The sequence below is a fragment of the Homalodisca vitripennis genome, chromosome 4 (assembly GCF_021130785.1).
Source record: "Homalodisca vitripennis isolate AUS2020 chromosome 4, UT_GWSS_2.1, whole genome shotgun sequence".
Classification (NCBI taxonomy): domain Eukaryota; kingdom Metazoa; phylum Arthropoda; class Insecta; order Hemiptera; family Cicadellidae; genus Homalodisca; species Homalodisca vitripennis.
The window spans coordinates 81,170,487-81,187,417 of NC_060210.1; the positions used below are offsets into that span (position 1 = coordinate 81,170,487).

Sequence of the window (16,931 nt, forward strand, 5' to 3'; positions counted from 1 at the left end):
TACACAAACGTGCTGCAAAATGTATTGATAATGATGGCCTCATTTTCGAACATCTATTATAAAAAGGTGCGTACGGTTGGCCCAACTTGATTAATTTTGCTTAAAACTAGTAAATGTATTATACTAAATAAAATCGATTTTTTGGTACTTATTTCTGTTTTATTTTAGACTTTGATTATATAAATTTTCTCAGAATTAAATTCTCTACAATTAATGTTTGTTGATTTTATGTATTTATTACCAATTTAACAAAGTTATTGTACATCAAACTTAAAAAAACATTGTTTCGTGCCCCAATTTTTTGCATTTAACCCCTGAATCCCTCAAAAAAACTACTACAGGTACAGTTCTGAAACCTATTTTATTAGCTTTATCAGTAAAAATACATAAGAATCCACGATATTTCTTACTTAATTAACCTTTCCAAAAGTTTCAGTATGGCTTTATTTTACTCTTTACCCAGGAATTCAGGCGAAATCTTTCGCTAGCTGTAACTCGCTAACGAAGCGTTTTCGGACCTATGTTTATATAACATTTTTTCATTATTTTTAACTAGTACAATGTTGCTGTAGAAGTGGGGGGAGAACTTCATGAATCACCCTGTATATATATTTGTAGTGCACTCACTCGGCATATGTTTGTTTGGTTATTAAACACATGAGTGATGGAAATGGCCAAATACAAGATAATTTAATCGTAAGAAGTAAGGGTTCTGTTGTGTAGTGGTAGCGCACTCACCCGGCAAGTGAGAGATCCGGGTTGAAGTCCCAGATATATATATACAGGGTGGAAAAAAAGTATGGAAACGCTTTCACTAATTTTGTATGGCTTCACTTATACAAATTAAATTTTGTACATCACCACTTGTATTAAGAACCTAGTTTTTGAGACCAGTGGGGACATTTTATCTTTTCAGGGGGACGGCCCGTGAGGAGTCGGACGAAAATCTTAAATGTAAGCATAGGCCGAGTTTGGTATCAAATTAAAGGTCTAGTAAAGAGAAACTCATTACCGCAAACCGCACTTAAAAAGGTTGACCCTATCCAGAGTACGGGCCGTTTGAATTTCATAAGTAACGTTTGATTAATTATTATTTCTCTGCAATTTCACAGTCTCAAGTAAACTGTTCTGACTGAAAATGACACTTTATGGAACACAATTATCCAAAAGAATTAAATTAAAAATTATCTATGTATTAAAAAAAAATAACCATACCTTTTAAATGAGGTGCTCAAACTGCTCTCCGAACACTTGTTGGCAATGAGCTAGTCTATTATAAAAACCTACTGCAGTCACATTTTGAAGCATCTCGGGTGTAATTCTTTTGCTTCTTCTAATAAACGATTTGTCAGCTCCTCAATGTTGGCTGGTTTAGTTTTATACACATTATCTTTTAAGAAGCCCCACAAAAAGAAATCTAGTGGATTAAGATCCGGTGACCTAGCCGGCCACTCAACGGTACCCCTGCGACCAATCCAACGGTTAGGAAACACTTCATCTAACAGATTGCGCACCCGCAAATAGTAATGGGGCGGTGCTCCATCTTGCTGAAACCATACTGCATTAAAATTTGCCCCAAGAAGAGCACGCACTGCTGGCAAAATGTTATTTGTCAACATATTGAAATAAATTTCACATGTTAGATTTCCAGCTATCACAAACGGTCCTACAATGTTATTGTTTATTATTCCAGGCCACATATTCACTTTCTGAGGCCTTTGTGTGTGGCCTTCTATCGTCCAGTGTGGATTATGGTCGGCCCAGTAACGGCAATTATGCCTATTAACTTGTCCATTAACAAAGAATGTAGCTTCATCTGAAAACAATATCGAACTTAAAAAATTTTGAATTTCGTCACACTTTCTCATCATTATTTCGCAAAATTCAGTCCTTCGATCAAAATCAATCATACTCTGCAAGTTCTTGGGTTAGGGTTACTTTAAAAGGGTGATACTTGTTTTTGTGTAAAACATTCAACACTGAGGTATGGCTCATATCAAGATCTTCTGCAGCCACTCTGGCCGAGGTGCTGGGATTTTCAACAAATGTTTGGAGTACATCCAAAGATTTTTGTTTATTTGTTGCCGATTTAGGCCTTCTTTCGCGATCTTTGACTGTTCTAGTTTCTTCAAATCTTTTTACTGTCTTAAACACTGTTGACTTACTAATTGGGGGTCTATCAAGAAAAGTGTCATTAAACAAATGCGCTGTTTCTTCATAGGGACAAACTAGATATCCATACCCACGCATCATAAGCAGCGTGATTCTCTCAAACTCACTAAGTGACATTGCTTTTAAAACTAGTAGAATAAAATGTAAACACTTAAGTAAAAAAATTTATAACTATCGCAGTACCTTCTAGTGAAGACTTTTAACTTTATCTTACGTGGACGAAATTATAACGTAGACTAAAAACCAAGCTGATATTAAAAATACAAAACTGTGGAGTTTTGCTGTGACAGTACTGTTTGTATTGCCTAAACCAGTTTATGTTTGCCTGATATAAAAGGGCTGGAGGGACTGGACCTTGACCTCATGTTGATAAGGAGTTACGGTGGTATTATTGAATACTCTCAGTTTCTTGAAGACAAGACAGGAAAACCCCTATTTACTGTTATCCAACAAATGTAGAGGTAAAAATAATAATTTTTTGTTGGAAATTGTTTTTCAAATTTACATAAGCGACATAAAACATACTACTGAAAGTAAATTAGTTACTTCACAAGACAAAATTACTAAATTTCTTTGTCATGAAATTCATACGGCCCGTACTCTGGATAGGGTCAACCTTTTTAAGTGCGGTTTGCGGTAATGAGTTTCTCTTTACTAGACCTTTAATTTGATACCAAACTCGGCCTATGCTTACATTTAAGATTTTTGTCCGACTCCTCACGGGCCGTCCCCCTGAAAAGATAAAATGTCCTCACTGGTCTCAAAAACTAGGTTCTTAATACAAGTGGTGATGTACAAAATTTAATTTGTATAAGTGAAGCCATACAAAATTAGTGAGAGCGTTTCCATACTTTTTTTCCACCCTGTATATAAAGCACATGTCAAACCAGATGTACAAATATCACTATACTAATAAAATGATAAAATTCATTAAATTGCAATACTACAAATTAAATTGTTTTATTTTTCTACATAACACTATCATACTTCTAGTAACCAATCCGTTCTTTTGAAAATCAAAAACAGTTGTCATATTCCTTATAAAAACTCTGTATTAATCCCTTAAGGGGAGCCAGTCGCGAAGGCTCCTCCCATGCTATTTATATGGAGAAACATAACGACACATAGGTACCGTTTAACTGAAAAGTATTAAAGATACAGACTTGAAATTTTTTGTGGGTGATTGTTATTACTTAAGGCATAATTTCATGCAATTTGAGTGTTATTGCATAAATTTTTCAAATTATAAAACAAAACTAAACATTGCTTAAAAAATGAATGACCGGTGAAAAAGTTATATTTTTTTTATTATATCCTATATTGGTTAAAATCTAACAACAATGCATGGCATTGCTCACCATATAATAGAGAAGGTATGTACAAAATTTGAAGATGATACGTTGAATAGTTTTTGAAATAATGGTACCTAAGTTTTAAAAAACACAGGTTTCTGGAAATTGAGTTTAAAGTCAAAAAAATCTAAACACTACTTCTAAAATCCACCAGGACAGTAATCAGCACTTTCACTATTTTCTCTTTTTTTCTTAAAATGCCTCCTTCTTACTCTCTTCTTCTTGTTTTCCTCTCTTACTTCTATATTGGCTCTTTTTATCCTTTCGCTAGCAATGTTCCGTAGGCCTTCGACCATAAACTTTCCGGGTTGAAACACCAGGAGTTTGAGGACATTAGTTTTGGCTATGGATCCCTCATTGAAGCACATGGCAGCATCAGTTGCACCTAATTTAATTACATTTAGTTCTACAAAAACAGTTTTTTGGCAATCTGTGCCAAATAACACCATTCAGACTCTCGTTCGGGTTCTGAGTTTTCCCGTGTAAGCACCGTTTCAAAAGATTAGGATTTGAAAAATCTCTAAAAACAGGTTTGATCAAATCCATGACAGCATCTGGCAAAGAGTGTTTGTGGCTGTAGGCTTCTACTGTTTGTTTCTGCTTATTGTACTGACACCATATTTCGCTATCATTAGGACACAGCTGGTGCTGAGGCTTCTTGTCAGAAGACAATTTATGGTAAAAGGTGGCCCATATCACTTTTTGCATAGCCTCAACGCTTTCTGTATTTTTCCTAATGGCAAAGCCATAGTACCTTTGCAACTGGTCTATCTCTTCATCTGTTAGTCTTCCTTTTCCTGCCAATAACTTACCATCGCTCAATTTCACGCATTATTTTCTTTCAAATTCTGCAATCTGGTGCCTACACGTTTCTGTACGTGTCCAACACATTCTAACTTACATATACTAACATTATCACCATATGGATTACTCTCCAGAACCGCTGCAAAACCCTTTGAGTCACCATCACCCAAGTATTGGGTGTAGCGTAGACCTAGCTTCACTCCTAACGCAGGCCAGTCTTAGAGCGAGCTTCAAAATTGAGTGTAAGGGTTTACTAACAATTTTTTAAATCAATAACGAAATATAATAACTATAAAGTGTTATATATATTCTTAATCTGGAAGATACATAGAATTAAAAAATATGATTTTTAAAATATCCATTTTTTGATATATTTTCGCGACGGGCTCCCCTTAATGGTTTATAAAAAAACCGAAAATTTAATTGTTTTACTGATTTTGTTTGGTTTTGTTTTTATAGACATCTTTATCTACAATATAGATTGTTGATACAAAAACTCAATAAGTAACTTATTTACTCAATAGATTTTCAGATTATTTTTTCCTAAAACCTTGCTATTACGTAAACTATTAATTTCTAAAATAATGTGTGTTTATTAACTAAATTGTTACAGCAAATTTGCAGTGTGTTTTACGATTGTTCCATTAAAATCTTATAGTGTTGCAGCTTTTTACGGTGTATTCAACCACGCATGGCTTTATTTTTATGTGTGTTCCCTTGAACAGCTTTAAGAAATTCAAGTAAAAAAGAAGAGTAACATTAAAATTGAGACTTCTTGATTACTGTACCTATTTTTCCGGTAACTGAAAAACTAAACATGTATAAAGTTCAGGCTATTTAGTAGATTCAGCTGAACATACTCTAGTAATCAGTGTTGGTCAACTAAGAGTCCACAGAAGAACAAGGAGATGATGAAATTGAGTAGGAAATACCATAACTCTGTAAATGGTACTCGCTTAGTAAATTCTTATGTAAAATTACAACAGATAACCTAATGAAACAGGACAAATGCATTGAGACAAAATATATCAGTGGCACAATTTTATAACATTTCTGTGAATGCAATATTACTTTAAAAACCATTACGGCTTGAATATAACTTGCAAACTAATGGTATTAACAGAGATATATATATATATATATATATATATATATATATATATACGTTAAATTGTATAAATGGCAATAGCCTTATTTAATTTCAGTAAACATTGAATCACAAAAAGTACTCCCGGCGGAGCAAGTACTTTTTGTGATTAAATATATATATATATATATATCATTATGTTAAGATTGTTCTAAAACTATAGTAGAGAATGCAAAATAGAATAAAAGTAATAATAATTCCATTATAAATATTTATATATATAAATATTATTTATTTAATAACAGTTTTAAACTGACTTCTATATTTTATAAGTTGTCTCAGGTGCACGAACAGCAGCTTACACGTGTTCTCTCTTAAATAATACAAAACCGTGAAATACAACAAGTAATACAATATATTACTAAGGTAATCACAATCTAATAATTATTTGTCACTAGGACATTTTTAGAAGTATACTATAGTCAAATTCTATATATAATTAAGTCAAACAAATACAGGCTATTTATATAAACATTGAGCTTAGATAAAATAGTTCAAATATATATTATAGTAAGTTATACACAACATAAAGAGGATCAAAAGCTTATGTAACTTAATGTGAAAGTTGACTACATCACTACATCATTAGTATATCTGAATATGTTACCTGAAATTCAATTTCAAAAACAGCAATTTTGCTTAACCCTCTAAGTGGCGGTAATATGTTGCTGGAATGGCGGGCTATTTTTCAGAGTCAAGCTATCAAGGACTATCTTATAATTTAAAAATAAAATGCAAATTCTAATATGAGCAATGCTTGTTATGTATCAATTTTTTCGTAATAAACTACAGAATAACATAGTATAGTTATTTTTTACATACCTTAACCTTTTTTTATGATATCCACACAAATGTTCGAAAAAACGTTTTTTTCTCCACCAAACTTTTTATTTTTACGTTCTGTAACTTTAAAAATGTCATTCCTAGGAGATTATGTTAAATGCAAACTTTATTCACAATTTAATTCTAAACAAAAAACCTTCAATAATATTTTTTTCTATTTACAACACTGAAAAAGTTATAAGGGAAAAACTGAATCTAGAAAAAACACTTTTTCTAGTCAGAATCGCTAGAAGTTGCTTGCCTTTTCCTCCCTGTTGTGTAAGGCCTATAAAAGTGCTGGAGTTTAGGGTAGCAAAGAGGGTGAATACCGCAGTTACACCCTGGACACCAATAAACGCTTCTTTTTCTTTTCACATTAGGGTCTTTCGCACAAATGATGCACACTCTTTGATTTTTCCCATCTAAATGGGCAATTTCATGGGCGCTTTGACTTTCATGAGCCACAGTAGGTGAAGGAGTTGTATCATTGGAAACCAGTCCTTGTACTATACTATCAACAAAATCATCCCTTGCCGTGGGTTTATCTGAATTTTTGGAGTATAGGATGTAAGCATTGAATACTGCAGTGTCAATTAGGTTGTACACTATTTTTTCCAGTATTTTTTACTTTGTCTAGCACATGATAAATGGTAAATGCTTTTGTCACTACTGTCAACACCCCCATTTGTAAGTTATAATTATTTATTACAACGGGCTTCACTGCTTGTAACCCACTTTTGCTCGTAACCAATTCATCTTCTGCGTGACAGCCAGTTGTCAACAGTATAACAGGTTTTCTTGTTTTTTTGTTGTTTGTATTTTACCAAAAGAATGTCATCCTGCCTGTAATAAATGCTCTCTTGTACCCCTAAATTAGCACTAACAATACTTTTAGCAAGTTCTTTGGAGTTTTTATTAATAAATTGTTCCTGTTATAAAAGTGTTTTTACTTAGCAACTCACGGGCCAATGGAAGTTTTGTGTAATAATTGTCTGTAAAAATATGATACCCTTTATTGAGTAAGTCACAAGAAGTCAACTGTTCCAAAACTACCTTTTGAGTAAAAGGACCTGGTTCATTTGTTAAAAAGTCTTTTCCTGTGTACAGAGAAACATTCAAAACATAATTTGTCTCACTGTCACACATTTCAAATTTTTTTATCCCGTAATGGGCATGTTTTTTATTAGGCATGTACTGAATAAATACACATCTGTTTTTCATTGCAATGAGAGACTCATCTATGGACAAGTTTTGTCCAGAAACAAAATGTTCTTTGAATTTCAAATTGATGTAATCATAAAAGCTTCTGATTTTATTCCATGGATCAAAAGTTGGATCATTGCGTGCGACGGTTGTTGAGCGGCCAACATGTAACATGGAAGTAATCAACTGAAATTTTCTCAAAGACATATTATTAGAGAAAAAAGGAGTTTGTCTATTGCCTTTTCTGCTCCAATAATCAGTTATATTTTTTTGCCTAACTAATCCCATGTTCAATATCAAGGCCACATAAACTTTCACTTCATTTACCAAAATATGTACCCAATCTTTCAGCCTAGAAAACTGTCGGATTTCACCAGAATTTCTTTTATCTCTTATCTTTTTAGCAGCATAAAAGTTGGTTTCATTGGTAATGAGATTCCAAATGAAGTGAGTAAAAAATAAATAAAAATAATCAATAGGCCTACCTAAGTTTCTAGGTGGACAATTTCTGACACCTGGATGTCTCACTCTGAATTTAGCTTCAATATTTTTATTTGGTTTTGGAGGAAACACTCGTACCCAATTACATTGTCGTGGAATTCTTTGTATGAGGGGTACATTAGAATTAGATAAATTTGATTCGCTATCACTTGATTCACTTTCACTTGATTCACTTACAATATCTGCTAATGAAATATTATCGGGTATCTCTTCGACAGGAAAATCACTTTCTTCATCTAAACTTTCTTCACCTTGTAATATATCACGTATACTACTACTTCCTAGATTGACATCCATTGTAAAATATTGTAAAACACAACATCAAACAACAACAAATGATCATTACAAGCCAAGAGAAATGAAACAGTCACGTAGGCCTACTCAGCTAGTTTTGCCACAGACCGCGGGAGAAAACTTAGGATTATTTCAGTTAGTACCATGGATTATTTCATCATGATGTTGATGATACTATATGAAATGTATTTGAAATTCAGTGGTGAACGCAACTGTGCAAACTAGGCATAAAAATAATTATCGGTTGCCTAGCAATAAGCGGCAATGTGAAGCGACTTCTAAGACGTCGCTTGCCACGTCACGGCGGCGTAAATAGAACGTCTCAGACGTCGCTTGCCACTTAGAGGGTTAATAATGGAGAAAATACCACATATTAAACTAAAAATGTACTTGTCTAAGTTTGTGGTAAAAACTTGAGACAACGAGACAAAACCACTAAGTGTTTATTTTCTTAAGTGTTTGATTGATGTGATACTTGCAGCTAATTGCTAAATATAAACTTCCTCAAGTTAAATTATTGTAATATAATTTTTTGTTTAAATGTTCATAAATGATCACTCAAACAAAAGATTGTGTGATTGGTTATGTTAAGTTCATTCTAAAACTATAGTAGAGAATGCAAAAGAAAATAAAAGTAATAATAATTCCATTATAAATATTAACCACTATAAGAAACACTACATTTTCATTCAAAACCATTGTGTTTCAGAGATAAACCTTATTTCATCGGATGAAGATGAAGTAAAAGTTGCTGAAGACAAAAGTGACACTGTTGAAAAGGAAAACCTCGTAGAAGAAACAAAGGATGAACAGGAACATAATAAAGAGGATTCAGAAAATTCTTGTAAGGAAAATATTATTGATTTAGAACAGAAAGAAACGGAACAAAAATTAGAAGGAAAGGTTGTTGATGATGAAGTAAATCTTGTGGAGGATGAAGTGAACAAGGGAGAAAGCACTGATGATAAAGAGAATATAGAAAATGAAGATAAAGAAGAGAACATAGGAAATGAAAATAAAGAAGAGAATACAGGAAATAACAATCAAGAAGAGACTATTGAAAATAAAAATCAAGAAGAGAATATAGGAAATAAAGATAAAGAAGAAAAGACTGATAAACAAGAAAAAGACGAAAAGGCAGAAGAAATTATAAAGAAAAAACCCATGGATAGTAGAAGTGCATGGTGGAAGGACATCGTAGAACAGGAACATTTAGATGACATCAATCAAAGTGCAAAGCTCATCTTGCTGTTTGCAATACTGAGAGAATGTGAGATGATAGAAGATAAAGTGTAAGTAATGATGGGAATATTTTTATTCTTTGTCATGGAATTATTAGATGGAATAGATTTATACTGTTAGTGTATTTAGTGTAATCAATCCATTTGTATTTTTTAAGAAATAGGTAACAACTGTTAAACTGTGTGTGACTTATTGTGTAAGAAGTTCTTATATGACTGCATAAAATTTCGTAACCTGTCTTTGAGGACCTTTATGAATGACCAGTTATATGGTCACTATTCAGATAGACATCAATAACATTTTAAACACATGAATCACAACAATGCGGACTGCTGATTGTTTTGTCCAAATCACTAGATACAAACCTCTTAGTGAACGAGAGTCCATTTAGATATATATTTGAGAATAATATGTGCTCTATTTGAGAAGCAACTAGAACCGAATCAGAGTGTGGCCACAGTAATTGTACATATGTAGGGTGGTCCAGGAGGAAAGGAAAACATTTTAACAGGTAGACCTAAAAACAAGAAAAAGGTTCATATAAACATATATCTGGAAATGCTTTGTTAACTAGATAAGGCTAGCAAAAGATTTTGCCCAGATTTTCACTCTGAGAATTGAATGAAACCATTAGAATGGTAATTTAAATAAAACATTTAATCGTTTCATATGAGTTTAGATTTAAAAAAGTGAATAAACTAGGTCCCAGAACTGTAAGTTCCTTAGCTTGTAAAATAACCTGCTTAACAAAAATATACTGTCAGAAAACATGTTTTTACGTTTGAGGCACTATAATTTCATTAAATGGATAACAAATTCATATAATCTATAAAAAAGTTTGTAAAGAATTTAATTCCGAGAAAATTAATGTAAATAAAGTCAATAGCAAACAAATTCTAAATTAATCTATTCAAATTTAATGTTACTTGTATCACAAAAAAAAAAAAAAAACTGTTTTATTATTACAGTCTATACACTTCTTAACATGTTTCCTAGTAATTATGCAGCATCAAAAATTCGAGTAATCAGTTTATCTTGTGTATTAACGTTCACTTTGTAAACTTCACTTTTCATCCAACCCCATATTCAATAGTCCAGTGGGGTAAAGTTAATAACTCCTCCAGCAGCAATCAGTTTCCTTGCAAAGCGTTCATTTAAAAATTTTCTAACTCGAAGAGCAGTATGTGGAGGAGCTCCGTTATGTTGAAAATACATATAATTTGTGTTAAAAGTGGAACAATTAGAGAAGTAAACAATTTATTACGTAAAAATTCCATATTTCCTTTTTTCTGCTACAAGTCAGTTGTGTATGAGTTCTGCATGAAAGGGCCAATTAATTCATCATCTACAATACCACACCACACATTGACTAAACATATGTGCTGAAATTTATTGTCCATTGTAGTATGAGGATTCTCATCTGATCACATGGAAATTCCTGGGTTGTTAACACCATCCTGAGTAAATGTAGCTTCATCAGTAAAAAGTATTCTTGAAAATATTCAACGATGCATTTCAATCAATTTACAGAATTGCAAATGCGCAGTATTGTCTCCTGTCTAAACATTTTTCATATGAAATGGATGCAAACTGTGTAAATGTAAAGTTCGTAACACACGAGTTTCCGGGATATTAAGTTGCATAGATATTCTCCACGAACTTGTACTGGGATTACGTTCAACTGCTTGAAGAATACTTTTAGCATCATCTTCATGTTAAAGCCCCCCCGATAAGATGAAACTATTGTGCTTGAAAAAAAACCATTCTCACAAAAATTACTATAAATCCTGGTAAATACCTTATGAATTGGTTCTCTATGTTGAGGATACCGACGTTAATATTCTGCAATTGAAGTTTTAGCATTGCCATTACAAAAGCCATGCACAAAAACCGTATCTGCGTACTCGATGTGAGGCGTTATTAAAAGAAATGTGAAACTTAGCCAGTAAGTCTCTAGATCTAAATTTAATTTAATTTACCGTTGTGTTTTTTATGTTAAAACGTCTAAGTATAACGAGAAAAATATGTAGGCGTCACAATTAATTCTGTACAAACAAAATAATTTCAATATGTTTATATGTTTTTATTTTCAATATATCTCCATATATCCCAAGGGGTACCTAAAAAGTTACTTAACTTTCAAAATTAGCAATCGTTAATCGCATGTAATGGGGTACACGATAGTCTGAGGTATTTATTTAGGCAGGTGGTAAAATTTAACAAATCACCAATACAGGCCAACAATAAAAACACAATAAGGAAATGCATAGCAACGTGTACCCCATTGGGTGCATGACGTGCTTTACAAAAGCCTGGTATGTACCCGATCCGGTTCTCGACGACAGTTGTGATGATCGCGTGTACCCGATGGGGCACACGTCCATCGTGAATGTGTAAAATTACTGATAAACAGTAAATAGAATTTGAAATTAATTTTTTTCACAGATAAAATTGCAATAAAACTAATCACAACCAAAGTAAGCAAACCCTTACGAATAGTCATACTGTGTTTAAGCAGCCAACAACAGTAACAATGATCAGTACTACCTAATTAATAATAGTCATAAAATAATGAATATAAACTTAATCGAAAGTGATCAGCTGACATGCTACAGTAACAGCTGTTGTTATTGCATTCAGACTGTTCAAAGTGCTTTTTTTCAGTGTTTGTTTTCTTTCAGTTAATTAGAATTTGTTAACTATTGACAATTAAATTCTTTACAACCTTTTTTATAGATTATATGAATTTGTTATCCATTTAATGAAATTATAGCGCCTCAAATGTAAAAACATGTTTTTTTATAGTAAATTTTTGTTTTTAAACAAGTTATTTTATAAACTAAGGGACTTACAATTCTGGGACCTAGTTTATTCACTTTTTAAGGTAAAAATTCATATGAAACGATCAAATGTTAATCTAAATTACCATTCTAATGGTTTCAGTCCAGGCTTATTTTATCCTTGGAGTGGAAATCTGGGCAAAATCTTTCACTAGCCTTATCTCACTAACAAAGCATTTACATACATATGTTTGTACGAACTTTTTGTCTTCTTTATAGGTTTACAACCACCTGTTAAATGTTTTTCTTTCTTCCCAGACCACCCTGAATACATACTTTATTTTTAATATGAACTTTCATCAATTTGTTATGGTTGTAGATAATTAATGAACAATTATTAGCATACAACCAGTATCCTGAAAACCAAAGGCTTTTAAAAAAGAAGTTAATTACATAAAATATTTGTTTCATTATTTGACACTGGATAGTTTGAAGGGATTACAGGATAATGGACAATTAACATTTGTACATCATTTGTAATCTTATTAGTTTTTATGTTATTAGGGTTTTAAATTAATAACTATGCACCATCTTTAAACATAATATGGTTATGTGTTATTAATTAATCTCTTAATTTGAAACTGCAAACCCATTAACTGAGTCAATTTAAATTTTTTTATCTGTACTTGTTTTTTTTTAAATAGATAATACAATCTTAAAAAAACTGTGAATTTCTGATCTATGTTTACATTACATATTTTGTTTGCTTTGACCCAAACAGTAAATCCCCAAAAGATCTCTGGACAGTTTTAAACACCCTGTATAGTGTATATGCTGTGTACATGCAGAAATTTGCTCATTTGTGACCTCACACATAGTGCAAATTTTACTCTATTTGTAATATGTATTTTAAAGGTTTTATATGCAAAGTATTTAAATTCGTATATTCCGAGATACAGTTATTCAAATTCCTCAATTTCAGTGTCTTATTCACGAAAAACTGATATTTTGGCCTATTTGCTCACTGCCTACCGAGTTCCTCTATTGAATGAAAATAACAAATAATAAAAAAGTAAGCATTAGAAAATTATATCCATGCAACCTCTCATGTCTGGGAATTGGCTGCAATTTCTCACGTGTTGATAATAAAATTATTACAAACAAATTATTAATGCAATTATTATACACAATATAGTTATTTTTAAAATTATCTTTTCTAGGTTGGTATTCAGCCAATCTTTATTTTCACTGGACTTGATTGAGTATTTCTTGGAAAAAGTTGACAAGGCCACAGAAGAAAACCGCATAGACCAGACTCTTGGGAATCACACAGGTTGCTGGACCCGGGGACTAGACTACTTCCGGTTGGATGGGTCATCCTCCTCAGAGAACAGGAGTGCTTGGTGCAAGACCTTCAACCGTGAGGACAACGCCAGGTCAATTTCATAGTTTCTTTTGTTATAAACAAGTTTCTTCCAATCCTGTCTTGCAAGTTCACTGGTTGTAATAGATATCAATAAGAAAACTAATCAAGCAATTAGAATTTTTCTTCTTTCTTTTCAGGTTGGTGCAGACACGTTTATTTTCCTTATCTATGCTTTTGTTCATATGTATTACTTGTATGTGATAGTTATTAAAAACCCGTTCCATTAGAAAGAAGATTTTGGGTTCAATTTTCTAGTTACAGTTTAAACCAATGTTGATATTACCGCTTGGTAAATCATTTATATGGTTAAATATAAATTTAATGTAGTCCACTAAAAGATATTTACTATTGAGCTTGAAAATAACCAACTACTATCATATGACTAGTTGTCACAGTGCCACTGCCAAAACTTGGGTTCAATTATCTAGTTACAGTTTAAACCAATGTTGATATTACCGCTTGGTAAATCATTTATATGGTTAAATATAAATTTAATGTAGTCCACTAAAAGATCTTTACTATTGAGCTTGAAAATAACCAACTACTATCATATGACTAGTTGTCAGAGTGCCACTGCCAAAACTTGAATAACAGTAGGGTTTATGAAAACATACGTACATTCTTGGGTGGAGCCAGGAACTCATAAATTGTGTTTTCATTCTGAATTATAACAATGTCCGATTTTAATCAAATGTAAGAAACAATGATTTACGGTTCTATACGACATAGGCAACTCTTAGCAACAACTTTTATTTGTCTTTTTTAATTACCCACACTCAGTAGTTTTCTTGGAGTTTGGCATTAAATAGATTTAACGGCTATCATTTTTAAAAGGAATAGGACAATTTTCATAATCCCAGTAATCTCATACTTATTTTTACTAAACGTATGTGCAAAGTTTCTGGCTGATATCTAAACCCATTGTTGATACTAAGTTTTGTACAGAAACCTAATACAGATTAGATAGATGGGAGGCCTAAGAAAGATATTTTGTATGGAATATCTTTGTATGAGGCAACCATCAAGGAAAACTTAGATATTGATCTCAAACTCCAAAAAAGGAGTATTAGAATAATGGAAAAATATGATAGTGTTAGAGACCTTTTTAAAGAGCTCAAGATTTTTACAGCAAATATACATATATATATATAAAATCATATATATATATATATATATATATATATATATATATATATATATAAACTACAATTTTTCAATGTACAATATTTCGTTATAATTAACAACTTTGTCAAGTAACTTTTAAAACATACACAGAATAAAATAAACAAACAAATGAAGAAACACCTGATAATAAGCATTCTAAATGTAAATACAATTTTGATATATAAACAAGTTTTGAATAGTTGTTAATTTAACAATAATAACATAATATAGTTTTGAATTTAGGTAATTTTTATATCATATATATATATATATATATATATATATATATATATATATATATGTGTGAAAGTATAAAATATGTAAAAAATAACAGCTCTTCCATGTTAAGAATGAGCCATTAAGTACAGTACAAGATGTGGTATTACACTGGACAAACATAGACTGTAGTTTTATGAGAAAAACACTAATTATATGGGAACTATAACTAATTGGGAATTTAACTAAAATACCATTAAGAATAACTGCAGAGATAAATAATGCAATATTTATGAAAAAATTGAAGTTATACTTAATTTCTTTATCTTAATGTTCATTTGACGAGTTTTATAATTCTGGGTTGAGCTGAGTTTTTTATAATTGCAACTCATCAATTTGTGTTTATGTATTTATTTGGATTGTTTTGTGTATTTATTTAAATTATTGTTGTTTACTGAAATATATTATTATTGTTATTGTTATATTTCCGTAGTTTAAAAATGTTTCTTTTTAATTATTTATAATATTATTAACTGTAATATAATATAATATAATAATATTATATTAAAACTATTTCTGTCCTGTTTAAAATTAATCTATGTTATGGCTAAAGCTGCAGTTATTGTGGCATTTGTGATAAGATTGATTATAGGATTAGAGTATTTTATAACATTATAACCTCTTAGTTTATAGTATATTAGTTGAGTAATTTTTATGGCACTATTTAATGTATACAAAATATATATCCAATGAATAAAGAGATTTTCAATTTAAGTCAATTTAGACAAATGTTTTTATCTTATATCAATATTCTGAATCAGACCCTGGGAACCATTTGAGCTGTCTGAAATAGTTTTTTTTTTTTTTTATAGAAGTAAAAGATGTCAAATAAATTTATGCAATTTACAGCAAACACATGAAAAGAGAAACCATTTATATTTGGCATAACTGAATTGATATGTCTTTATCATTTTAAAATTAATTTATAAAATCAATTTGAAATATATATAAATGTATACTAAATACATACAAAATTTGTAAAATAAATAAATATGTGAAATATATATAAATGTATACTAAATACATACAAAATTTGTAAAATAAATAAATATGTATGTGTGTGTGTGTTTTTTTAACTACTATTATAATAATAATTTATTATACTAAATATTTTGTATATGCATAAAACAAGCTAGTAGTGATCGATTGAGGAAGAATTTGCTAGTGGTCATGCAGTAACAGCCAGTTTGTTACAGGGCCCGCCTGTTCCTAATATCTACCCGAGCTGGAGGGCTCGGTATCAACCTCACTGGTGCCAATAGAGTTGTTATCTTTGACGCCTCTTGGAACCCATCGCATGATGTACAAAGTATATTCCGAATTTATAGGTTTGGACAGAAGAAACCATGCTATGTCTACAGATTTATAGCTCATGTAAGACCATCTCAATTAATTTAATTTATTGAGATAGGAGTCATATTTTTTAAGTAATACACTCTATTTTGACTATGTAAATCTGATATAGACCTACTGATTTTAGTAATATTATGAACAATTTAAGATAGCATATCAAAATTTAGATAGAAAATTATAAAATACATTATGCAACATTTATGTGATTTAATTTCTTATATTAAAATATTTCTATAAACATGTATTTTTTAAACTTATTGTTTTTGAAGGCTAAGTTGCCAAAATTATTTCAGTAATTATGATTTATTAACCCATTGCGGATCACTGACGAGCTGGGCTCGTCACGCAGCGGCCGGGTCTAACGGCACGATGACGAGCTCAGGTTGCAAAAGCGA

At 31.3% G+C, this 16,931-nt stretch overlaps 1 protein-coding gene across 7 annotated transcripts in view; it reads left to right on the plus strand.

Annotated features, from left to right (window-relative positions):
* LOC124359619 (transcriptional regulator ATRX-like) overlaps nt 1-16,931 on the plus strand; it is a 137,009-nt gene that overhangs the window by 96,140 nt on the left and 23,938 nt on the right. For all 7 annotated transcript variants that reach the window (XM_046812517.1, XM_046812513.1, XM_046812520.1 and 4 more), the window contains 3 exons: nt 9,005-9,587; nt 13,538-13,753; nt 16,380-16,557. In XM_046812517.1, the coding sequence (XP_046668473.1) occupies nt 9,005-9,587; nt 13,538-13,753; nt 16,380-16,557 (977 nt within the window). The remainder of the gene's footprint in view (nt 1-9,004; nt 9,588-13,537; nt 13,754-16,379; nt 16,558-16,931) is intronic.